At 41.1% G+C, this 26,852-nt stretch overlaps 1 protein-coding gene across 2 annotated transcripts in view; it reads right to left on the bottom strand.

Annotated features, from left to right (window-relative positions):
* The window catches only part of RYR3 (ryanodine receptor 3), a 753,100-nt gene that overhangs the window by 20,987 nt on the left and 705,261 nt on the right, over positions 1 to 26,852 (bottom strand). For both annotated transcript variants that reach the window (XM_006883055.1, XM_006883056.1), the window contains 14 exons: positions 25,915 to 26,014; positions 25,684 to 25,763; positions 23,242 to 23,318; positions 19,580 to 19,653; positions 19,324 to 19,341; positions 18,814 to 18,894; positions 17,880 to 17,968; positions 16,851 to 16,979; positions 9,348 to 9,452; positions 7,549 to 7,630; positions 5,544 to 6,871; positions 3,698 to 3,756; positions 2,129 to 2,300; positions 530 to 616 (listed from right to left, as the gene is read on the bottom strand). In XM_006883055.1, coding sequence (XP_006883117.1) covers positions 530 to 616; positions 2,129 to 2,300; positions 3,698 to 3,756; positions 5,544 to 6,871; positions 7,549 to 7,630; positions 9,348 to 9,452; positions 16,851 to 16,979; positions 17,880 to 17,968; positions 18,814 to 18,894; positions 19,324 to 19,341; positions 19,580 to 19,653; positions 23,242 to 23,318; positions 25,684 to 25,763; positions 25,915 to 26,014 — 2,481 coding nt within the window. The remainder of the gene's footprint in view (positions 1 to 529; positions 617 to 2,128; positions 2,301 to 3,697; positions 3,757 to 5,543; positions 6,872 to 7,548; positions 7,631 to 9,347; positions 9,453 to 16,850; positions 16,980 to 17,879; positions 17,969 to 18,813; positions 18,895 to 19,323; positions 19,342 to 19,579; positions 19,654 to 23,241; positions 23,319 to 25,683; positions 25,764 to 25,914; positions 26,015 to 26,852) is intronic.

The following is a 26,852-nucleotide window of genomic DNA, read 5'->3' as shown; positions in this document are numbered from 1 at the left end:
GACAGTACATAACATCACCACCACCATTTATTTTGTGTCTATATTATGTAACAATCTTACCAACCCTCAGAATGCTTGTTTATCTAGGTAAATTCTCTCTTCCTCTATCCAGTAACTTCTGTTAATTCTTTCATATAACTTCTGTTAATTCTTTCATAGTTATTCTGACACATTTTAACTCCACTAGTTTTGAGTTATGTATTCCTCAAGATCAGGACTGCATTTACTATTTTTAAAGACCTCATAATTCAGAACATGAGGCCTAATACCTACTAGACAGTTAAGAAATGCTTAAAGCACATTTAATAAAGAAATAGATTGAATCCGAATTATTGAGATAATCCTCTGTCTCCTGCTAGAAGTCTCTCCATTCTTCTCATTGCCAAAGACTATATATATTTTGAGCTGCCATGTATTATTAGAAATTTCTAATATCTTTCCATAGACATCAGAATTTTTGCAAGAATTAAAAGCCCAATTTTGTTACAGCCTTCTAGATTTAGCAAATAGCCCCCGAGTGAGAGATCACCTTGTAAAAGAGCAGGATAAAGTTGATGGCGAAGGCTACAAACAGAGCAAGGAACCTCAGGTTGTAGAAATTCCTGGCCAGGTAATGCTGCAAAGAAAGGGACAAGCAGAAGTACAAGAATTCAGCAAGGAGAAGACATCTCCTTTTTCTCACATAGATTATCTCTTCTGGTTAGAAATTTACACAGGGCTACTCTTTAGGGAGCTCTGGTGACCTAGTGGCAAGAAGCTACACTGCAATCCCAAAGGCACAGAGGGCACCAGCTTCTCCGGAGAAGGAGGATGGGCAGTTTCCTCCCATGCAATTAAGTGCCTCTGAAAAACTGAGGGAGAGTCAGCTATGGGTCAATTCTGACTTGTCAGTACACAACAAGTGTCTTCTTTAGGCATGTTGTCAAGAGGAGTGAGTCCCTGGGGGAAGAATTCATGCTCTGAGGGGTGGAGTGTGAGCACAGAGAAGGCAGGCCCTGGGTGAACTGGGTTGACGCAGTGACTGTGGAAATGGAGACAGGTGTTTCTGAGAGTGTGAGGCTGGCTCAGGTCACAGCAAGTTTCAGAGTCACTGCTCATAGGGTCACATCATAGTTGATGTGATGGCCCATCACACAACAGTCTTCTTGGAGAAACCGGAAATACTATTTTTCTTTTTTTAAAAAAAAATGCAAAGCTTAGGATATTGGTCAAAGGATCCTCCTCTGTCTTATTCCTCAGGGAACCCAAATGTCTAAGTGTCACCAGCAGAGCAGACTCTGAATATGACTAAGAAGTGGCTGTTGAGTTTGGTTTGTGTTTTCCAAATGATCACTCCATGCAGATACAAGAAGTGTCCTTAAAAAAAAAGTGTCCTTAAAAGCCATGAGTGATGTAAGCCCACAAAAGACCCTACAGTCTTCACACAGTCAAACTGAGACCTTAATTCCATGTCCTTTTGTAAATCACAGAGCCTCTGCCTAATTTCCTATTGACAGGCACTGTTCCTATTCTTTCTGCCACTGTCCTCAGAAAAATAACACCTAACAATGAAAACAGTAGCTTTTTTGTGAAAGTTCCTCATCTTGGAGAGGGGCAGCTCTCACTAATGGTGGCCAAGAGAAGTGTAGTCCTGTTATGAGCAGCCAAACTCCAGAAGGCATTTACCAAAGAAAATGATGAATGATACCAAGGTTTGACTGCATGTGAAATAACAAAGCTTTAGGGGAATGGTGTGGAAACTAAGACAATTCTTTATGTATCTCAAATGATCAAATCTGTCAGCTTTTGTTATGATAATAGAACAAGGAATGTATGAAGTATGAATCTAGGGTCACCTAATGCCCTCTATAACTCACAGAAAGGATAAACCAGAAAGAGGTGTTCCACTCTCCTGGAGAGAAAACAGGTCGGGTGGGAGAGGGCATCTGCTGCTGGGCCAGAGAAGCTGGAGGTCTGAGACTTTTCCCAGGATTTCCCTTCCAACACAAGGCAATAACAGATAAACAGTAAAAGGAAAGGCACAGGAATAAGAGCAGAGGAAGTATCACTAACCATCTAGTGAAATGAAGAGGCCGCTGTCCCCCTGAGGTCTGCCCAGCATCTGCAGGGCCAGGCCTGGGGCACTTACCAATAACTTAGTCTGGTAGATTTCCAACCCTTTAAAGAAGTTGGCCATGAAGGCTTCGGGCTTCTCAACTTTCTGGCCACGCCTTCGCTTCTTCTTTTTGGTCACTTCTGTCCAAAGGTACTCGGTTTGTTCCTCTTCCTTGGCTCTGTCCTCCTTCTCCCCGTCTTCCGTGCTGCACGGATGAGAAAAACCATCAAGGAGAGAGGAAGGTCTGTCCCCAACAACAAGATAAAATTAAAGAGGAAGCCTGATTGTGGAGTGTGGGAGATGAAATTCTCCCCCAAGAGTAAGGACCTAGTCTTTATGAACCCACAGTGCCTGGAAGGCACATTTGGATTCAATTAATCACCACTTTGATGAGCTGTGGTCATTAGTGTGTATACATTATTGACAAGTCTGTGCTCTTCTGACATTAGATCTAACAAAATTCCTTTTCCCTTCAGAATAACTATCTTTTCTAAGCTTTGTGAGAATGAGTAACACTAACTACTCTTCCAAGCTTGCAGCACTCATTGTTCCTGTGAGCCAATGAATCAGTTCTGACTCACAGCAGCCTAGTATGAGACAGTACACCAGCAGCATCATACAATTTCTTAGGCTGTAATCCTACACTTGATCTTAGCCAAAAGGCCGAGAAGCGAAAGGCTGTAATCCTGATGTAAGATTACACAATCCTTTATGGAAAGTTTAGTGGTGAGAAGTTGAACTACCAACCCAGGACGTATAGTTTGAATCCATCAGCTGCTCCATGGGAGAAAGATGGATAACCTCCTGTCTCTGAAAACCAGCTGTGAGTTGGTTCCGACTCAAGGGTACAGAACAGCATCAAGTCTTTATGGAAGCGGATCACTAGGAGTTTACTCCGGCAGAGTGGTTGCTGAGTTTGAACCACCAATGTTTTAGTTCTTGATGTTTATCCATTGTACCACAAGGGCAACAGTCATAGGTACCCTTACTTGAGATACTGTGTTAAAGAGCTTCAGTATATAATGTCAGAGCCTGACATAATTTTGTAATTATTAGATAAAATCATCATTAACATTACATGAAGTTGTGAAATGTGGCTGTCTGTTAATTTGTTTGGTCAGTTAGTGAAACCCTGCTGTACTGTTGGAATAAAAAAGTCAACATGGTTAATAAATATTATTGTCCTCATAGCCTAAGAGAGAGGTTGTTACTCCTTGGAGACGGACATGATGCTTAGAAGGGTGGAAGGTCAGCGAGGGAGAGGAAGACCCTCAACCAGGTAGATTGTCAAGGTGAGTGTTGCAATGGACTCCAGTGTGTCAGGAAGTGTGAGGATGGTGAAGGACAGGACTGGGTTCAGATCTTTTGTTCATGGGGTTGCACTAGACTCAATAGAACCTAACAACAACAACAACATATCCTAGCACTGTGCTTATTATATAGTGTTGATTAAAGAAAGAACTATGTTCAGGGCTTGAACAATATAGATTTCTTATAATAATAAGAAATCAACCACAGCAATAAACTGCAGATGATATAAGATAGATACTATCAGTAACTTTCTAGCAGCAATTAGAACACAAATTGTTATTAAGAACTTACTCTCCCTTCTCAGATTCTACTCTTCCTTCTGCTTCACGTGCTGCTTTCATCTCTGCTGCCTAGACAAACAGAACAGTCAGTCAGGACATCTGTAAAGAGCTGAGTGTGTGATGATCTTTCATATCACTGGCTGTTCTCTTCTCCTTGGTCACCAATCCCAGAGGCTTTCTCCCTCTGTGCTTCTGCTCCTCCCAAGAACTCAGAACATTAGTGTCCTACAATAGCAAACTATAGAAAGATGTCAAGACAAAGACTTCAAACTTGAAAGCTCAGTAGCACTGTTACATTATTCAGCTCAAACATGAATCTTCTGTGAGGACACTGTGAGAGCCCGATGACAGTCACGGGTCAGGAGTGACAGAGTAAAGGCACACGAAGGCCAACCCAGAACCTGCCTCCTTTGGACAAGCTTCTTGCCTTGTCATCAGCCCTCCTACCAACTCCTCTGTCTGCTGTCCATTTTGCATAAAATAAAATTAAATTAAATCTCTTTACTAACACATGCAAGTATGATGTGGCTTCAGACTTTCTCTCAACCCTTATCTTTCATGACTTCACTCACTTGCCATATTTAAACACTCAGATCTCCTGTCCTGTCCTAGGACATTCCAAATAATTTCCTACTACTTGTAATTTCTTCCCTGGATTTTCACATACCCGCCAAACTTCTGTCCTTCAGTGCTGAACTCAGATGCCACCTCCTCAGAAGTACCCCTGATGACCCTATTTATTGCAGGGCTCACATCTACTCTGTAACACGTTATGCCATTCTTTTGTTTTAACATGCTTCATAAATGATTCTATTTATCTGTTGTCTCCTCTGCTAGAAGTTAGGCTCCATCAAAACAAAATGTTGTCTCCCTGCTTATCAATGCATGCCTCAGTACAGCACACAGCCGTCCCTGAATGAGTCTCTACTGTGTCCAATTCTGTTTTAGGCCCTGGGGCTACATCTGAGGGCAAAACAGAATAAATAACACGATAAAATACCTATGAATCTGATGTTTCCTTGCTTGATTTTTCAGATCAGGTGTGTGCTCCATTCTAAACTTGCCTACAGTTCCCATATTTCATCATTACATTTTACAGGTTTGTAACGACTTGTCCAATATCTAGTATCTTCAAGAAACTCTAGAGACAATGCATTTCTCATTTTTTGCTACTGTATTTCCAGAGCCTAAAATGGTGACATATACATATTAGCTAGTCAAGAAATATCAACGTCATCAATGAATAGAAGTTGTCTTTGGGCTGTACTGTCCTCACTCTTCCTTCATACTCTTTTTTCAGTGCAAAGGTGATGCTATTGAGTTAGATGCTTTGTCAGAGGAATACCCAGAACCTTCTGTAGCCATGGAACTAGAAAGCACTCCTATGTAAGTTACCTAATCGAATTCTCAGTGCAAACTGGGTATTGGATACATCATAAGGATAAAAGTACCGCAGGCATGATAAAGCTTTCTGGGAGGCTACACTACATCATTCTGATGCAATCTGAGCCTTAAAGACAATGTCTAAATATTGCCTCCCAAGAAAGGTTCCCTTTTTTTGTTGCCCTAAGCTTTTCATTCCCTGAGGGAATTTGTACACCGCAAGAATGAACCTTGTGAAGAATGTGAAAGGCACAGATCATCCAGTGCAAACTGGAAGACCACTCAGACTCTGAGACAGCCTTCTAAACCTTGGTCTCACCGGACATGACGGAGCCGGGATTAAAAAATCCAGGCAATCAAAACAAGCATTGTATAACGTACGGTTGGCTCCCGGGAAGTCAGTGTCAGTACTGACTGGAAGACACAGGGGCAAACCTTTTTTCTGGAGATAGAGGACAGAAATGCATGCTTACCTGTGCTTTCCTTTTCTTCTGTACAGTGCTCTCTAGCGTAGGGGGTTCATCCTTGCCAATGACCTCCGAGAGGTCCCCCAAACCCACTTCAGGCCCATGCTTTAAGCTGCCTTCTTTTTTGGGGTGGAGTCCAAAGAGATCTGACATAATGTCCACATCTCCCTTGTCACCCTTTACAAAGTGGACTAGTTCAGTCGCGATACCTGGCTCAGTCACTTCTGCCCTCTCGGCCTCCAGGATATCGTCATGAATTCCAAACTGAGTTGGGTCAGGCATATCCCCCAGAATCTTGGTCACTCTGATGTTCTTTGCGCCTTCTACCAGGCCCCCTCCGAACACTGTATTCCAGAGAATCTGAAAGATTCCTCCCAAGATAGTAAAGAACAGCTGGAATAGCCCTACAAACAACATCCAGAAAAAAGAGAAGAACACCTTCACCAGCTCCCTCACAGTCATCTTCTTCACTTTCCTGTACTGCTTCTTCAGATTCCTCACGGTTGCCCTCTTCAGAAAATTGGTGACGTTTCTCTTCACGGAAGCACAGGCCACAGCAAACGCAGAGGCAGACTCAAAAGACTTTTCTTCTTCCTCATCACCTTCAATTTCTAAGGTATACGAATCTTCATCTTCTTCTTCTTCATCTTCTGGCCTGTCAACCCAATCCGACTCAGAGATCTGAGATGCTAACTGCATCTCGAAGATCGTGTCCTCGCAGAAGTTGACAAACAATTCCATCTTTTCCTGCTCCCCACCTTCATTGACAACATCGAAGATGAACTGTCTCTTAGATTCCTTCACTTGGGGCTTCTCCCACTGAGTTCGACTGGATTCGCTGATTTCAAAATACACACGCTCTATTTTCTTGGCCCCACCCATGATCTCAATTCGGCCTAGGTAGGGTTCAAAGTAATTGAGGACACTTTCTGCTGGGTCCAAAAGACACTTCAAACGAGAATCATTTGGCATATGTTCAGAAAGATTTGTCAGTAACACCGCTACATTAAACCCTATGTCCTTGGCAGGCTCATGGAACCGGTCTACAAAATCAATGTAATTGAACATGTCGTTCTCATCAGCTTCGGCACACGAGAGGAGAAAGTCAATCTCTGACTGTGTGTATTGCTTTTGCCCTTCCATGGCCTTCTGAAATTCTTTTTTGGAGATAATCCCTTTACCATCCGGGTCATATTCTTTGAAGGTTTCTGAGCTGGTTAAGTCTTTAAGTTTCAAGAACATGTCAAAGAATTTCAAGATCATTTCTACATTGGTAGATGACTCTACCAGTGTGTCAACCATCTGCTTGCCAATCGTTCCATTTACCACATTCCCTGTGGGGCAGGTTCAAAAAAAAAGACATACACACAGATAAATAAATACAAGTCATCGCATAATGGGAGAAGTAGCTATTTTTTTTTCTCTCAGAAGACTTATATGGCACACCAGTCAGTTCTTTTCTGCCTCTGAAGATTTGGAAATGGATAAGAGAAAGCAGCAAGCCATAAAGACTGCACCACTAGGAGCCGAGGGGAACAAAACCAAGGGGAGGAGGAGATGTCCATGCCGCCGCCTTTGAGCTGGCAGGGGGCCTGGGAAATGGTTTCATTACCAGATTTTCGGGGATACATATAAATAAGTGGTGTCCCTTTTATCCCCTTAGACCTAGGAGGGTGCCCAACTAGATGGCTGGCATACACACTGGCAGCCAGATGTACTGAAAAGCAATGGGGAAAGGAAGGGGGTAGGAAAGAGCGAAGCTTGGAGGTTTCCCCAGTTCATTCTGGCTTTCCTACTGAGATAAAATGAGTTGGTTTCAGGCTTTGTCTATCAGACCATGTGCCCTTTACTCATTTGTGTGTGTTGGTATTTTTCCTGAAAATTTCGCTTTCTAACTAATGTAATATATGGTATCAATGACCTGCCAGATGGATAAACTCTATAATTAGTAAGGTTAGTGCTGAGACCAATTACAGTTGTGTGAATGCCTAGTTATACCAAACAGCCCAACCTTCCAGGAGGGACAGAAGCATCACCACCATGTCCTGAAGGAGATCCAAGAGTTCCTTCAGCAGCTCGATCTGACTGGAATCCTAGAACAGAAACAGGAGATACCCCTGAGCTATCTGATCCCTCGGCAAAGTACAGGGCAGTGAGCAAGAAGAGTCTGCTCTGGAAAGGTTAGGCGGAGGCAGCGGCACTACCAGGAATGAGCTCCTTCTCACAGCGACTGAAGAAGGCATGGCCATGGTGTTTAGCAGTGGGAGACTCGTGACAGACAGACTCATCCAAATAGACTCATCCAGTAGAGCCCCTTGGCATTTTCACTTTTATTAGTACACTGTGGTAGATACCTCAGTTGTTTTCTAAATCTCTGAACAATCCACTACAGGGCCTTTCAATGTCTCTAGTAGGTTATGTTACTGTGTTCTATACTAGAGAATCACCAGTGAGCTTTATGGAAATAATACTGCAATCTGATGATGGCATCAAGGATATTTTTCCCCAAGTGGATCTAACTTTCCTTTCTGGATTAGTTTAGGTTCTCCTGATTTTAGCTGGTGGTGATATGGGTGCCACTGGTCCCTTCAAACATTACCAAGAACCAAGGCTATGCCTCTGGATGGTTTTGCTACTAGTCTGTTTGGTTTTCATTTCAGCAATGCAGACAGGCCATTGCCAGGACTGCTCTCTCTGTGCTTTACAGCTTGTGTCTGAGAAGGAAATTGATCCTTGAAAGATCTGAGATGGGCAACCTGAGGGTATGACTAGAAAATGCTTCCTGGGTCGTATTTCTTTTACAGACTGTCTCTCAAAATGACACAAGTCTTTGTCTAGCCTTCCAAATTTTAGAATTCTTTCAGCTGATTTGCACCATACCTCTACACAAAATATAGACTATTAAAGCTGGTAGAAACCTCAGAAGTCCTTTATTCTAACTCTCAATATTTTAGAGATGAGGAAGAGGAAAGGACTTTCCAAGTCACTAGTGAGGAGGTGGCTGGACCGGGGGCTTGGCTTCCTGAGCTTTCACACCACACTGCCCTGGTTGGGACACAAATGGACATACTGTCGTCAAATTAGCAGCCTGCCCAAGAACTCTCTCCATCCATAAGGCCAGAGTAAGAAGGGGGAGAAAAAAAAGGAAAGGGTTAAATAGCATATTCCAGAAGAGGAGGCGGCAGATGTGACAGCCTTGAAAATTTTAGAGACACATTATTTAAATTAATGCTGCAAATGTTACTCTAATCAGCCTGAAACACATCCTGAACTTCTCCCTCATGTGTTGCCATGGAGAGAGGCGATCAACAACTACATATGCTACATTTATTTGTTCATCATGAATGCTCTAAGTGATTCTGATTCATCTTGCCAGAGAGATGGGGAGTGAGGAGAGGCAGAGACAGGGGAAGGCAAAGGTGGGAGAGGAGGAACATGTGGATGAAGAGACATGCAGCCATCTGATGGGTCAGAAGGGATTAGGACATTGTGTTTATAAATGGCAAAACAATGATGAAAAAGCAGAAGTGATTAGCATTATAAAAAACCAATGTGAGGCAGTTATGTAAAGGGCAGGTTGGTGGACTCAGGAGAGAAGCCGCATCCATGCAAAAGCCTGTCCGGGACCCTGGCCCCCTCTTGGATCCATTCGTTCCTCCTCTGCCATTTTGACCCTTAGTTAAAAAATGAGTCCGTATGGCGATTCCAGCCTTTAGATACAGCAGTCATATCCACAACTGTAATACCAAGTGGTGGGGATTGACTGAGCAGTTCGCACCAGTGACACATGCAGAGAACAGGCCACAGTACCTGAGAGAGTTTCATCTGCATGTTAGCAAACACGTGGAGGAAGCCGACCACTGCGTCCCACAGCCTACTGTGAGCCAGGCTTTGCTGGTTTCCAATGCAGGGGCCCTGTGTAGAGGAGGATGGGCTTCACTTAGCACGGATTTCTCAGAAGCCTGCCACATGCTTCGGTGCCCAGACCACACATTTAAAAAGTCTTATTTCTTCAGCTATTCCCCTCCCCCACCCCCAGGATATTACCATCCCTCCACCTCTGATTCCCTCTGTCTAAAAACAAACAAAACCAAAAAAACCAAAAACAACCAAACCCCAAACAAACCACCAAAACAAAAAACCATCAAGGATTTATCACAGTCTAAGGACTTGTTTTTAGCCACAGAATGAATTCTTTAAATGGCATTTTACATAGAAGAATGATATTAAACATAGAAGAATGATATTAAAAGATTAATAAACTCTGGTTGAAATGGCTAAAGTGCAGACTGGACAGCTCAAAACTACACTTAGATGGAATGGGATTTTTAAAAACTCAAAGATTCCATTAGATATAATTTAAAACCCACCTAGTTGTATAAGACTGAATAACAATTAATCCTTAACTTTATTGACTAAGCTAATGCATCTGACTGTGTGAATCACAATTATGACTAACATTGAGGAGAATGAGCATACCAGAACACTTAATTGTGCTCATGTGAAATCAATCTGCCCCTAGACCAAGAGGCAGCTGTCTGAACAGAGCAAGGGAACAGTACATGCTTTAAAATCAAGAAAAGTGCATCAGAGATATCTCTTTTCTCAATAACTATTCAATCTGCATGCTGAAGAAATCAAACAAGAAACTGGACTTTATGAGGAAGAATGTGACATCAAGATTGGACAAAGATTGATCAACAACCTGCATTATGCAGATGATACAACCTTGCTTGCTGAAAGTGAGGACAATGTTAAGTACTTGCTGCAGAGGATCAAAGACTACAGCCTTCAATATGAATTACCTCTCAGTATCACAAGAATCGAAATCCTCACCACTGGGTCAATTAGCAATAGCATGATAGATGGAGAAAACAATGAAGTTGTTAATGGTTTCATCTTATTTTGATCCACAATCTGCACTCTAGGTACCAGTAGCCAAAAAATCAAAAGACATACATATTGCTTTGGGGAAATCTGCTGTCAGGGACCTCCCCAAAGTGCTCAAGAACAAGGATATCAGTTTAAAGCCCAATGTGTAAAGCCATGGTCTTTTCAGTTACTTGCTATGCACTTGAAAATTAGATGCATAAAAAGATGACAGAAGATACTAAGATGCAGCTAAAGATGACAGAAAAAGAATCAATTCCTTTGTGGTGTGGTGTTGGAGAAGAGAGTGGAATATCCCATGTTGTTGTTAGGTGCTGTTGACTCATAGTGACCCTATGAACGAAAGGTCTGAGCACTGTTTATAGAGTTTCCAGACACAAGCCATTACAGAAGTGGATGCCACTCTTTTTTCCAAGCTTGTTTTAATTGGGGAGCTCCAGCAAACACTGTCTACCATGAGTAACCATTCTCACATTTGGCACATCAGTGTCACAGTGTTCAGCTTCACAGCAACCACGAATTACCTCTGTACAGCAAATGGATAAACCAGTGCTATACCACCTAGAAGAATGTTTGACAAAAAACCAATTTGAACCAGGCCTGAGGAGTATCCTGTAGACTTCCAAAATAACAAGTTTGTCTTGGAGAAAGTGCAACTAGGGTGCTCCTTAGAAGCAAGAATTGGGACATTTCATCTCACATACTTTGGACATGTTGTCAGGAAGGTCTGGTCCTTGGATAAGGACTTCATGTTTGGAAAGAGACTATGGAAAGGTGTGACCCAAGGAACCCTGGAGATGGAGCCACAGTTAAAGATTTAATTGCTGATGACTGAAGAAAAAGCTGACTTGTAACTTCTCTGGATGATCTTCTTTGCTGAATGATCAAGGAAACCAGAGGCTTCTTGCATTTGTGTTGCTGAACTGAACCTGGACTCTCACTAACAAAGGTTAGTCTAGTGTGGGACTGCTGGACTAAACATGGACTTGCATTTGGTAATACTTTTCTTTGCCTCTCTCACTCCTGAACCTATTTTCCTAATAAACCCCATAACTGTGAATAAAGTCTGTGAGCCAATTCGCAACAAACATCGAACCTAATGATTGGTAGAAATAGATGCAGGAGCATGTGGGGTGGCTTGTCTGTCACATGATAGATGTTGTTGTTGTTATGTGCTGTTGAGTCGCCTGCAATCCATAGTGATCCTATGTAGAGCAGCTCTGAAGCCTGCCCTGTCCTGAGCCAGTCTCACTAATTCTGACACTAATTCTGGTCCCAGTTACTGTATCCATCTCATCTGGGTCTTCCTCTCCTGTGCTTCCCTCCACCCTTCCAAGCATGATGTCCTTCTCCAAGGACTTGTCTCTCCTGGTCATGTGCCCAAAGTATGTGAGACGGAGCTTTAAAATCCTAGCCTCCAAGGAAAAACTTGGTTTTAAGCTCTTCAAGATAGACCTGTTTGTTTTCTTGGTGGTCCATGGTATGTTCAAGACTCTTCTCCAGCACCACAACTCGAAATCATAGATTCTTCTTGTGATCCTTAGTTACTGTTCAGCTCTTTGAAGCATAACAACTAATTGCTAAGACCATGGCATGGATTAGGCACACTTTAGTCTCCAGACAGACAATGCTGCTTTTCAGCACTCTGGAGAGGTCTCTGACAGCAATAAAATTCATCTTTTGACTCCCTGACTGCTGGTGTTTATAGAGTGAGGATTGTGGATCCAAGCAAGCTGTAATTGTTAACAACCTCAATCTCTTCCCCATATATCATGATGTTGCCAATTGGCCCAGTGGTGAGAATCTTTGTCTTCTTGATGTTGAGCTTCAGTCCATATTGAATGAATGTTATTGGATATTATTGTGACCCTTTATGAAACAGGTAGAAGTCAGACTCAGCCTTCCTCACCTTGCATGTACTCCTTTTGCAGATGATTATCAAATATGTTCAATGATCTCCTTAATTATTTTCCATTCTATGAAACTTCAGGTCTGTCACCAATTCCTATGTTTTGTGTCCTTAGCTTTTCTCTCCTCTGTGTCCTTATAATACCCAAGTATAAAGGATCAATAGCTCCAATTTTTCCATTTAGATAATCCTTTTCAAATTAATATTTTTAGTTTTATGGTTAAAATAATGAGAACATGTCTTCAAAACAGGCCAGTAGGCTCGCATTCTGGATCTTTAATTAGGTGTTCATATAGTACCTTTCATAAAACAAATGTCAAGTCAGTCTCATCACTTGTAAAAAGTATCACTAAAAATTAAACTCCTGAAATAAAGCTCATTGAGAAAAAAGTGAAGACATACAGAAAAGGGAATGAAATATTTCCCCTGCTTCTTTACATGCCTCTTCCTTCTGTTGTTGTTGTTGTTATGTGCTGTTGAGTCACCTGTGACTCATAGTGGTCTTATGTACAGCAGCTCTGAAGCCTGCCCTGTCCTAAGCCAGTCTCACTGATTGTGACACAACTACCCTCATTGCCTCAGTTACTGTATCAATCCATCTCATCCGGGTCTTCCTCTCCTGTGCTTCCCTCCACCCTTCCAAGCATGATGTCCTTTTCTAAGGACCGATCCCTCCTGGCCACGTGTCCAAAGTATGTGAGATGGAGCTTCAAAATCCTATCCTCTAAGGAGAAACTTGGTTTCACCCACTCCAAGGCAGACCTATTAGTTTTCTTGGTGGTATATGGTATGTTCAAGACTCTTCTCTAGCAGTAAAACTCAAAGGCATAGATTCTTCTTCAGTCATCCTTAGTCACTGTCCAACTCTCTGATGCATAGCAAGTAATTGCAAGGACCATGGCCTGGATCAGGCTCACCTTAATCTCTAGGCTGACATCATTGCTTTGGAGAGCTCCTTGACAGAAGATTTTCCCAGTACAATTTGTCTTTTGATTTCCTGACTGCTGGTGCCAAGAGTGTTGATTGTGGAGCCAAGCAAGTTGTAATTGTTAACAGCTTCAATTTCTTCCCCATTATCATGGTGCTGCTAATTGGCCCAGTGGTAAGAATCTCTGTCTTCTTGATGTTGAGCTTCAATCCATATTGAAGACTACAGTCCTTGACCTTCTGCAGCAAGTGCATCAGATCCTTCTCAGTTTCAGCAAGCAAGGTTGTATTATCTGCATAACATAGGTTGTTGATGAGTCTTCCTCCAATTCTGATGCCACATTCCTCCTCATAAAGCCCAGTTTCTGGAATGACTTTAAAAACCAACTCAGGAATAGGTCTGAGGCCACCAATCAGTGAATGCCAGATGAGCTGTGGGAAGATATAAAAAATAATGTACATGAAGAATGTAAAAGGTATGCAAAAATATCAAGAATATCATCCATGAAAAATGCAAAAGAATACAAAGATGGGGGTAGAAGAAAAGACCAAATTGGATGCCAGAAGAGACTCTAAATATTGCACTATAGCACCAAGAAGTCAAAGCAATGGGAAGAAATTAAGAAGTTAAGGAGCTGAATAAAAGATTTCAAAGGGAAGCTTGGGAAGACAATGCAAAGCATTTTAAGGAAATGTGAAAGAAGCTGGAGTCTGAAAATCAAAAGGGCCAAACTTGCACAGCATTTCATAAGCTGAAGAAACTAAAAAAAAGTTCAAGCCATGAATTGCAACACTTAAGGTTGCTATGGGCAGAATATTGAATGATCCAGGATGCATTAAAAGAAGATGGAGTATACAGAGTCATTGTACCAAAAAGAATTGGCGGACACAGAAGTATTTCAAGAAATATGTATGATCAAGAGACAATGGTGATGAACAAAGAAGTTCAGGCTGCTCTTAAGCAAAATCGACATAACTGCTGAGATTAGTCCTTATAAAGCCATGCTCAATTCCACTTCTGCAACTGTTCCAAAGGATTGACCCAGAATGCATTCCTTTCTCTGTTATCCAGTAGCATTCCATACTTTCACAGGCACCTTCCCTTCTTCTGAACTCATGTGCTGTTTCTGGACACAAGCACTGCTCTTAAGCATAGCATGGGTGATTATCATCCATCTGGGATCACATTATTTCCACTTACAAATGTATTTTCTCAATTCCATTGAAAGCTGCTTGACAGCTTACTTCTGACTGTGAAACACAGTGCAGAACATATAAAAATTATTTTGTTGCATTAATAAATACGTGAAAAATTCCTATTCATGAGTTTGCAAAATATGATTAGATAGGGACAGAATGTTACTTTTCCTTAAGAAGAAAATCTTGTCTAAGATCACAGTAGGCTGTGATATCACTACTGATTTATAATAAACAGAAAATTATGCCTGAATACAACCTTTATCTCCTTTCATAGTAGCTCAACAAAGGAGGGCAGAAAATGGACAAAAAAGTGATTATCATATCTAGACATAACAACTTGAATTTTCTTATACATTTGAATGACACTGCACATACATAGTTCATGTACTTCCAAAATTTTCTTAGTAGTAACTTTTTGACAAATTAGTACAAGAGCTCATATTTTTTTAAATAAATTCAATACTAAATATCATATATTTTTGCATTCTGTCAGAATTATTTTTCCATTTTACAACATTTATTGAAATCCTACGGTGTATTGTCTGAAAAATTAGACAAAAAAACTTGTCTTCCAACCTCTTTCTCCTGTGCTCACTTGGTGTATTTTTGTAGCAACATTCTGTCAAAATCTCACACCCAGGTCAGAACTTTCTAATTTAAACTTTTCTAGTTTAAAGAATATAAACTTCATCTCTCATAGCTGTTGAGCTGAAACCAACTCAGCTGAATTCCAACCATAGCTGGAATCAACTTTCTAGCTCTGACTTGAAGAGACCCCTAGACCTCTTCTGAAAGCATCCTGCATGACAGGAACAATAGTTTCTGACAGAATATAAACTTAAACTCACAGCTACTTAGTTGATTCTGCCTCACTGTGACCCTCGTACAGGGATTCTGAGACATTAAATCTTAACAGGTAGAAACAGCCCCTCCTTCTCCCATGAAACCACTGGTGGTTTTGAACCTCTGGAGCATGAATGCTTTTGGTGAGCAGTGCAACACACTACAGACTAGCCATCAGAGCTCTTTTAGGATACTCTGTGAGATACCACCACACATCTGTAGATTTACCGTACTGTGCTGCCTTATGTGTTGCTGTGATGTTGGAAGCTATGCCACCAAACTGTCAAATACCAGCAGAGTTACTGAAGGTGCACAGGTTTCAGTGGAGCTTCTAGACCAAGACAGACCAAGAAGCAGGACTGGCCATTCACTTCTGAAATAACAGGCTTTGGAACGCACTACAGATATTGTAATAACATTGTTGGATATAGTGCCAGGAGATGAGCTCCTTAGACTGCAAAACACTCAAATGCGACTGAGAAAGAAATGCCTCCCGTAATGATGCAGATTAAGTAAAGCTGTCACTCAGTGAAGGCTCTTCATTTGCTGATGTGGCAGCACTCAAAATGAGGAGAAAGAGCTGCTAACATCTATTGTAGTGAAAGCAACAATAGGTGTGAACATGGGGCAGATTGTGAAGATGGTGCAGGATAGGATAGGATCTGCTCTTTACAGGGTTACTGTGACTCATAGTGCACTTGAGGGCACCTACCATCATCATTTATGGATAAGAAATATTATTTAATGCCTAGAAGCATAGTTGCTTCTATGCATCATATATTCTTTAAGGAATAGGAAACTTCATCTCTCATAGCTGTTGAGCTGGAACCAACTCACAGCTGACAGTCTGCGGGGTTTCCTAGGCTGGAAATGGAACTGGAGGATATCGCACATCTTCCTTCCAGGAAGCTGCTGGCAGGGTGGAATAGCCAGAGGGGTGCAGCCGTTGGGTTAGAAGTGCACCTTCTTACTGGCTCTGTCACCAGAGCTCCCTTTCACTACAACACAAAATTCAAACTCATTGCCATAAAGTTGGTACCAAATCACAGGTGGACCTCCCAAGGGTTTTCAGAGGCTCTAAATCACACTGGAGATTGCCCCTCTTTCTACTGAAGAGCAGCTGGTAGGTCAGAACAGCATGTTTTTGAGTTGTCAACCCAACTCCTTGCCCACTGGGCTACCAGAACTACCACCTTCTAATATAGGAATATTAAAATTGTCCTTTATCCGAATATTTAAGAATCTCTTTGTGTTCAAGTATTCACTCTGCAACACATACCTGGATGTGGGTTGGGTTGTGAGTTTTTTTGTTTGTTTGTTTGTTTGTTTTAGGGATAAACCAGTTTATTCTTGCAAATATTTAAACACATTGAAATATTTTAAATTAATCAATTGTATTGTTTGTATGAACAGATAAATGTAGGTTTTTAAAAAATTATTTTGTCAATAATATATCAAAGTATTATCATTATACAAACTTTATGAACTTCATATGTAAACCAGTATAAAATTTTTTAAAAAGAACATAATTGGGAAAAAAATACCTGGATGTATTCTGTAAGGGAATTGAAAATCTGTTTGGTGACCACCAGAGCTTTGGAAAAGTTGTGTTGTCCAGATTCATCAATGATGTCCTTCCCTGAATAATACCAGTAGAAATCACTGATTGATTCCTAAGAACAAACAGGTAATGTTTAGTATTTATTCAGCTTTAGTTTGTGAAGTTAAACTCAGTGTTCAGGGGAAGTGGAGAGGTATCCGAGTCTTGGCTTCCTTCAAGTGTGAATATCCCTCCTCAGGAAAAAACAGAGGAGAGAAGACAGTGTTCATCTGGAACTAGGTGACCCTGATATGGGATAATTTCGTAAAAATGCAAAATGTCCATTTAAGTTAATAACTGCAATGACCCAAATAATTACAATAACAACAACAAATGCATGATAGTCAACAATTTAACAGGCACTGTTCTCAGCACACAGCATATTCTAAATGGTTCATTGTTTGCTACTGCCGTAGGTCCTAGCTACTTTATAGATGAAGAATCAGGAACAAAGGGAGGTTTAATGGATTACTCCAGGTTACAGATTCATAAGTGACAGATCTAAGATGAGGAATTAGCAAAGATAAAAGACAATTCTATTTTTTTCAAAAACTCTTATGTAGATATCATTGGCATAATTTCAATTTTGCTTCAAATAAATAAACCAAGAAAATTCGCACCACTAAGAAGCTATACATTTACTCCCACTGTTTTAACTCCTTTTTCCTAGTGAAAAAGTTTTTCTCAATCACATCTTGTTTTACAGCTCATGGTGACTACAGTGAGGTTTTCACTGACAAAACAAAATTGAACCAGGATTTTACAATTGATACGTTGGCACCTAACCATCCCATCCACTCCTCTCTTGTTCAAATAGAACTTGTCAGGCCTTTGGTTTACCTTATATATGTAGTCAGAGATTTTATGGCCTTCTTTATTGAACCTTTTCAGATCTTATAAACTATCTTCAGCTTTTGAAAATGTATGTAAGACACACTATCATCAAGGCCCTGGTCAAGGTCGCTCTTCTTACCTGCAGACGCAGAAGATAATCCACAGTGCTGATAATGACGTTCACAGTGGTAGTGTTGCCCATCTGAGTCCGAAGGAAGTTCTGAAAGTCTAAGAGCACCAAGGTTGGGTCAGAGACTGTCTCTATTATGCTAGGAGAGCTGGCCACCTCTGCTCTAAGCAGTGACCATCCAAGCGACCCCCAAAATTGGTAACGAGAACTAAGGGAATTGATGGAAAGGGTAAGGTGTTTACATTCACCATCTGAATTAGAAGGAGCTTAGCCTTTGTGACACGAAATGACATTACCTATCGAGTGAAAGAGCTTTTTTTTTGGCTTGGTACTCTTATTTTATTATTTTTTTGTTTCCTTCTTAATTTCAAGGAACATCTACAGAGATTTTGGAATTCCATTCATTCATTGTTGCACTTTTCTCCCTGTCCCCGCCCCAGTTCACTCTTCTCCTTGAAAAGCAAAAGAAAAACTCCTTCATTGGTACACAATCCCCCCGCACACCCCCACCCAAGTATACTCCACTCTGTAACCCTCATTCCAGACTCTTATAATAATCATAATGCCCTAAAATATATTACTTTTAAACTATTCTCTCCCTCATCAGCTTCAATGCAGTAAACATAATTTATCCAGTTTTTCTCAGTCTTACCCCACCCCGATGTCAGCCTCACTCTATAACAGTGGCATCATATAGTATTTGTCCTTTTGTGACTGAGATATTTCAATCAGCATAATGTCCTCCAGGTCACCCATTTTGAATAATACTGCATGAGTTCCTTGTTTAGAGTGAAAGAGCTTTTTACATAGGGCTTCTTATTTAAGCATGGATTGACACATTGCATTTATGCTAGCAACTGGTCATATAAAATAAAGCATCCTGAGCTGAATTATAATGTTGCAACTGAAAGTCGCTTTTCCTTGACAAATCGGTTTCACATACCACTGTTATGTCCTTCACAAAGTAACTGTAGGAATCTAAAGAGATCTCGTGTGAATTCGTCATTCTGGAGCACTTTTTCACCTTGGAAAAACAGAGTATTTGTGAAGATTTATTTGGCTTTTCAACAATGAACACCTTCTAGATTAAATGACTGCAAAAATGATAAAGGAGCTGGGTCGGAAAGGTTTAGAATGGGAACTCTGGATGAGTGATGAGAAACCCAATTGAACCTGAGCTGAGGCTACACAGCATAATGTCCAAGAAAGTTAAGATGTTTAGCCCCAGTGGCATTCATAATTAAAACGATGAGGCAAATGGCAGTAAACAGTTCACAGTCCATAACCCATGCTTTCAGAGATGGGACATTCTTCTCTAATTAAGTATCAAACTGCTAAGTTAAACTTGACACTGAACCACCAAGCCCAAGTGTGTCTGCACAGAGGCAATTAGAGAAGATCTCTTCTGATTCACAGCACATGGTAGGAACTGAGGCCAGAAACTCAAACTCACCTCGCTCACGAACAATGACTGGCGATGAGAGGGAAAGAAAAGAACACAAAGTAAGAAAACTATCAACAACAGGATAAACTGTCTTTTGTTAAAACTGGCTCTTTGACGGCAGACGCTTGCTACTGATGGAAATGCTTTGCTGAAAGGGAGCAAGTCCTTACAGACTCAGAAGCAGTGAGCAGGGGCTCTAATCAGAAATAGATAATTAAGATTTTGATCAGGTAGACAGCGGCCTTCACATTCATTAGTTACTTACGTGTTCCTTCTTCAGTAACCATCCCCAGGCCTTCAGCTTTATTCTGCCTTTCAAATGCGTTCAAATCAAGGACACTTTTCAATAGACAAAAGAAAACAAGGTTCAGGGATATGCACATAAGGAAAATGGATTTCTAACATCATTGTACATATTCACAGAAAATATCCTGTCCTTGTATTGTGCGTAAATGGCCTACCTATTAGTGGCTGAAAGTCTGACGTTTCTCTGGCTTTACACCAAGCAGTGTTGTCTAAGAGCATCTGTTTGTTAGTCACAGATCTGGCCATATGTGTGCAGGGGAGTCACTGCATTCTGATGACTAGGATTATTTGCCCAGTTTGAGTCTTTTTTTAATGGATGAAGATTTAGAAAGGCTTACATAAATACAGAGTACTGTATTCCTAAGATTTATTGAGGGAAAGTTTACTTTAAGATGCGTAAATTAATGTTTGTCCTCTACCTTTTCCCGGTTTCTATAACAATCACAAGGACTCACAGGTGTTGAGGGAGCTCTGGTGGCCCAGTGGGAAGGAGGTGCACTGCCAACTCAAAGACAGCTGCTCTCGGGGGGGAGAGATGGGCTGTGTCCTTCCTTGTGATCTACAATCTCTGGAAATCTGCTGGAGGGTCACTGATGAGTCGGTTCTGACTTGATGGCCCATAACAACAACAGAATCTATACAGTGAAGAAGGCCACAAGCTTCAGAATTCAAAAAAACAGCCGCCTCCATGACGCCTGCCTCATTCAGGAGCCAGGAGTGGCAAAGTTGGAATTCTCCACAGGCATGAGTGTCTTAGGTGTTCAGGAACTGGTAACAAGGGGGTCTAATTTCCATCAATCACTTCTTCCAACTTGCCTTGTCACAGTCCCAACAATCCTGCTTAGTCAAGAAACTCTGGTGCAACTACAAAACTTGATTTCAAGGGCACTGTAATATCCTATTTTTTCTAATCATGTCTCATTTCATTTTTCTAACAGAGTCTAACTCTTTCCTCTGTCTGAAACGTTCTATAGGATTTAAGAACAAAACCTTGGCAGTTCTTAGCGGAGCTTGTAGCCAAGTCCATAAGATTCACTAAAACCTTGGATTCTTTCTGCCACCATGCAAAGGTAATGATTGTAACGGGAAAGATACTTGGGGGGGAGGATTAAGCAATCATTTTCCCCTTCAGGGAATCATATATATTCTGTAATTTAAAGAAACACAAGGAAAAAATCCATCTGTAATGGATTGAAGTGTGCATCCCTTTTCCCTCCAAATATGTGAAATATGTGTCGACTTGACTAGGCTATGATTCTTAGTCGTTTGGCATATACATGATGATGTCATTATCTCCCATCATGTGTTCTGATGTGCTAAGTCTACAGGATCATTAGGATGTGAGGCACCACTGTTAAATCAAGTCACTGTGTAATATGTCTGTGTTCAAGCCTTGATCCAGCGTAAGGGGGTCTCCCTGGGATGTGGGCTGCATTCCCTTTCCTAAGAGATGGAAAAGAGAATTTAACAGATGTTAATTTCCAGGGACTTCAGCACCATCAAGAAAGATGCAAGGAGTGGAATGCATCCTTTGGATGTATGATCTCATAGATAATGAATACTGAATCAGAAGAGATGAGAGGAAGACCTGTCTGAAAGGAATACATGATTAGGCCAATCTGAACAAGGGGTGAATTGTGGGGTGGGCTGGGGGAGGGACGGGATGGGAGGAAGAAAATGTACAAAAGAAAAGCAGGGAAGGTGTGTATAAAAAAAAAAGAAAAAAGAAGAACCAGGGGAAGACTGATGCTAAGACACACAGAGGTCTCCAAGGGACATCAAGCCTGTAGACACTGAAGTGAGACGAGGACCGTCTCCAGAATGGACACAGAAAGGCTTCCCCTAGAGCCAGTACTCTCAATTCAAATGTCTAGCCCTTAAAGTGCGGGAAAATAAATTTCTATTTATGAAGTCTTATAAATACACTGCTCAATATCTTTGTAAGCTTTTCTAAATTTTCATCCATTAAAAAAAGACTCAAACTGGGCAAATAATCCTAGTTATCAGAATGCAGTGACTCCCCTGCACACATATGGCCAGATCTGTGACTAACAAACGAGATCAAACCACTGGGGGGTTCTCAGTGAGTCAGTTCCGAGTCAATGGCACACAACAACTGCTTAAATATGTTACAAGTGTGTATTATTTTATAATCAGAAGCAAAAAGAGGATCTTAACACTTCTGTTAGAGTATAATGAGACTGTCCTCTAAGGCCTATCACATGTCCTCTGCAAACCATCATTATAAAGGAGCTTAGCACTATTAAGTATTACAGCCTGCTCAGAGAACTTGAAGAAATTTAATTGAGATGCCCATGTGCAATATGGAGCTAAGAATCAGTGATCATATTACAGCACAAATTATGCTTCTCCAATTTAGAGTATATTTACCCACTGAAATAAAGTTAGCAAAATTATGAAGCCCACCAAAATAAAGGATGTCCACCCTCCAGATTTCAAGTGGGAAACATCATGTCCCACATTTAAGCATATTAGCTGGAGGAAAATGAACTTGATAATTCTTACTTTGATTTCTTTTAGATTACATTACAGACTACCGAAAATACATGTGAATTCTCAGAAAACAGACTGATACTTTTCTTATACTGCTGGTGCCTTTCTGAAATGAGCATGTATGGTAAACTTAGGACTTCTGGTTATAGATGGTTGTGTCTCAGGATTTAGTTTTGTCAGGAGGTGAAGCTTGCACAGTTTGGTAATATAAACTGAAGTTTAATGCTTTCAGTTTTTCAGGCTATGTCAATATGTTCCTGTTTCAAGATGTACCTCTGGCAAAACTGATGTGTTAAATACAAACAAAACACTTACTTAGACTCAAAGAATTTTTGAGACCAACAAGACTAATGGGTCTAGTGAAAGTAGTCTTTAGTCATTGTTTTAGTTGTTGTTAATTGCCTTCGAGTAGAGCACGACTCACAGTGACCCTATGAATAAAAGGCCTGAAGCCCCTTTACAACTACTGACATTTATCAAAGTTCATAGAGTTTCCAGAGGCATGTTGTTTAGGAAGTGGATGCCACTCCTGCTTCCAAACCTGTCATAGTATGTTATCGTGATACATCGCTATGTATTAGTCACAGTAAGTAGTGAAATATTATTGTCTTTTCCATATTTTTCTCCACATATATTTAAGGAGAAACTCACTGAGTATATTTTGTCCCCAAGACAAACAGCATAACAAACAAAGGAGGGAAGGGCTATTTAACAAGAGAGGGAGAGAGGTGTCTGTATCACTTATGGAAATGATATCTTTTCACTGAATGTCATCACAATACAACACTGAAGGCTAAGAGAACATCCCCTAACCACCTTCTCAGGTAACTCACTAAACTTTCAATCACACACACCTCTCCCCCAATTAGTCAGCTATCTTATGACCCCTTCTTCATTTTCCCTTGAATAGTGAAAAGTTAAAAAAAGGCCCAGAGATGGGAAAGGAAGTTGAGTGAAGGGAAAAGCAATATACAATATACCAATCAAAGATTGCAATTAATTATATTAACATAATTAATGTTATCAAATGTGCATGCATGATCAAATTAAATAGCAATTGCCATGCTACATATAAAATACAGCTGTATGTTGTTTTTCCACCTTTACCTGCAAGACTGCATGAGACCAGAAAGGCTTTGAAAGAATCCCGCATCCTTTTTCTCCTTTAAGTAATCCAGCATTTTCTGCAAGAGAAAATCAATGACAACTATGATACAATGCTGATCCCTCCTAACTCATGATGGAGAAATGTGAAATCCCCAGCTAGTCCCTGACTAAGTGTCAGAATTATCTGTGAACTTCACCACCACCAAAACCAAAACCACCACAAAAACCCAGAAAGATAAACCTCGTGTACAAGCCTGAGCTCACCCTCTACTTACTGAGTAAAAATCTCTTTGGGTGGGGCATACTTATATTAAAATGACCACTTATATTCTTAAAAGACTAGTCCAGTAGCTCCTCGATATGTATAAATTTACTGTTTGAAGCTTCTCCAATTCGGAACATCATGACTTAGTACTGTTTAGTATCACAGAGGGAAAATCTGAATGTCTTATGCTATGAGCTTGGCACACAGGAGCAAGGAGCTTATCCAGAAGGAATCTAGCTAGTTGAGAACTTGGTATCTCAATGATAACGAGACTTTCCTCCTTCTCTTTCTGAAGAGGCAAGAATTTTGCCTAACATAATGATAATTTTATTTGGTGTTTTTTGTTTCTTTTTTCTTTTTAAAGTCCTGCAATTGTGATGGGGAAGTCTGCTGTTAGGGACCTCTCCAAAGTACTGAAGAGCAATGGTGTCTCTCTGGAAACTAAGGTGTGTCTGATAAAGGCCATGGTTTTTGCAATCACTTGTTATGCATCAGAGAGTCAGGCAATGACTAGGGAGGATAGAAGGAGAACTGATGTCTTTGAGCTGTAATGCTCGAGAAGAGTATTGAGGGTACCATGGACTGCTAAGAAAACAAACAGCTTTATCATGGAGAGGGCTAAACTGGGCTGCTCGTTGGAGGCAAGGATTCTGAGGCTTCATCTGACATATTCTGGGCATGTTGTAAGGAGGTACCGATCCTTGGAGAGGGATATCATGCTTGGGAGGGTGGAGGGACAGTGCAGGAGGGGAAGGCCCTCTATGAGACGGATTGCTTCAGTGACTAGGGTAATTGGGATGGGTGTATCGGAGACAGTGTGATTGGCACAGGACAGAGCAGAGTTTAGGCTGTTGTATGTAGGGTTGCTATGAGTCACAAGTGACTCAATGGCACATAACAAAAACAAAAACAACAACCTGCAAAAAACCCAACATAAAGGAGTTGCAACAAAATATTAAGAATATTAATCATGTTAACAGAAAGTGAGGAAAGTCTTACAAAGGAATAGTTCTAAATAACAGAGTCATTGGGAAGAATTAAAGGCTGGGAGAAATTATATACTATAATGGTGGTCACAGATAAAGGAATTCTTCAGGGCTCTGAGCTGTAACTGATGAATGCCGAGGGGCCATGTGAAGGTTCACCTTGCTGGCCTCACAGGTGCTTCTCAGCAGAAGCTTGGAGTGCCCAGGGGACAAGTGTGCATCCCTGTCTTCTGAAGCCACTGGCACGTCAGACTGCTGATGTTATGTTGTTGTTATGTGCCACTGGGTTGTCTGTGACTCATAGCCACCCTGTGTATGACAGCTTTGCTCAGAACTGCCGACTGGAGACCATAGACCACATACTTAACTACATTCTGCTGTGCACTGTCATTTAACCCTCGTTTATGGATGCAAGGAGCTCTGGGGGAACAGAAAGAAATAGCTGTTAACTGAAAGATCAGCAATTTGAACTATTAGCTGTACCATGGAGGAAAAATATGAATGTCAGTTCTGTAAAGACTGCAGCCTTAAAAACTAGTTTTCAAAGTAGTTCTCCTCTGTTCCATGGGGTCACAATGAGTTGGAATCAGCTTGATGGGGATAGATTTGGTTAGGGTTTAGAATGGAAGTTGCCTGATGACAGGAAGTTTTATTTATATTATTTACTGATCCATCCTCAGCCCCTAGAGCAAAACTTGGCCCTAGGTAATCAGTAAACCATGGAAAGAAGGACACAAGACAGGAAGGACAGCAATGCAGTAGGTGAGAGGGGTTATCAACACCAGTTAACAGATGAGACTCTTAGCTCACAAGCAACACAACTAAATAAGTCGAAGAACTGAAATGAAATCAAATCGCAAGGCGTAAGACTCCAATGACACAGCTGCTCGGCATGAAAAGGAAGCTTCTCTAGGACATGTTTCTGAAGAAAACCATCTAATGGTGAAAAACTCTTTTTCGTCCTCTTAACTCTGGGTATACCCTTTTTATCGCTAGTACACATTGGAGACTGCCATCTATTTGTTTCTGCTCCCAGGTACTCTGATAATTGGCCACCAAAGACAAGCAGCAGCCAAACGGATTCTGGGGGGCTGCACTCTGCAACAGACTTAACACCTCTTCCCCAAAGGGTGACACCTGTCAAGCTGAAACACCCCAGGAGCTCTGCAAAGCCCGCGCCAGGCCCATTACCTGTTGTACACCAGCGTTGCCTCCATTCAGAATCGCAATGCCCAGCTTCAGAGTCTCCACCACCATGGGGCTCATCTCACCTGCCATGGTGAAGATTCAATTGGATCACCAAGGAAACAGAGGATTCACCATGCCTATGGGCTTTGTCAGGGCGACTTAATAATGACTAAGGTCTCTCTGTGCTGCATCTGTGCTAATTAGATGGGCCCACCCAGGACCCACACAAATCACCTTTGCTGGCACTTATCATCTGAAGGACCATCTCGGCAGCACCGCGATCATGTAGCCGTGCTTGCTGATAAAGGGTTTTCTGCTTCTCCATTTCTTTCTCCTGTGGGAAAAGGAAATTACAAGGGGTTGGGGGATCCATTAACTTCTTCCTCCGTGGAATCACTGTAGTGAGGATGAGTCAAGGGAGAGGCTCTTTAGTTTTCTAAGGAAAGTAATCTAGGTAATTTGGAAGAAAGTATATGTCTGATATTTTTTAACTGTCTACCAGTGACTCACTTATTTTTCCATTTCTCTCAAGTATTGATGATGGGTTAACTGATACTGTGGTACGTTCTTATTTGATAGTTATAGGAAGTAACCCAAGATTATGTCAATGCCCCTTCATACAGAGAAGCATTCCTAGGGGTCTGTTAACATGCATCTGTCTGAACATAGAAAAATGTCCACTTAACAGAGAATGCTCCAAACAAAAGAAAGCAATGTTGTTGTTGTTATGTGCTGTTGAGTAGTCTGCGAATCATAGAGACCCTATGTATAGTAGTCATTTTCCAGGTCTCTGATGCATAGCAAGTGCTTACGAAGACCGTGGCCTGGATCAGGTGCACCTCAGTCGCCAGACTGACATCATTGCTTTATAGTACTCTAGAGAGGTCCCTGACAGATTTTCCCAGAGCAACTATAAATAAATAAATACTAGCTACCAAATGTGAATTACTAGACTGACAAGGCTTTCCTGAACTGTAGTTAGATATATTTTTTGTCATGTACTTTTTAAAAAAAAATTAATTTTAATGAAAATTTACCGAGACTTTGGATTTACATTCAATCACTGTTGCACTTTGCTCCCTGTCCAACCTTCCCCCAGCCCGTTTCACTCTTCTCTTTGAAAAGTAAAAGAAATATTCTTTCATTGTTATACAATCCCTCCCTCCAAGTCC

Source organism: Elephantulus edwardii, unplaced genomic scaffold (assembly GCF_000299155.1).
Source record: "Elephantulus edwardii isolate Elephantulus edwardi_28Jun2011 unplaced genomic scaffold, EleEdw1.0 scaffold00026, whole genome shotgun sequence".
NCBI classification, from domain to species: Eukaryota; Metazoa; Chordata; class Mammalia; order Macroscelidea; family Macroscelididae; genus Elephantulus; species Elephantulus edwardii.
Note: the sequence above shows the minus strand (reverse complement) of the source record. Positions and strands in the feature narration are given on the sequence as shown.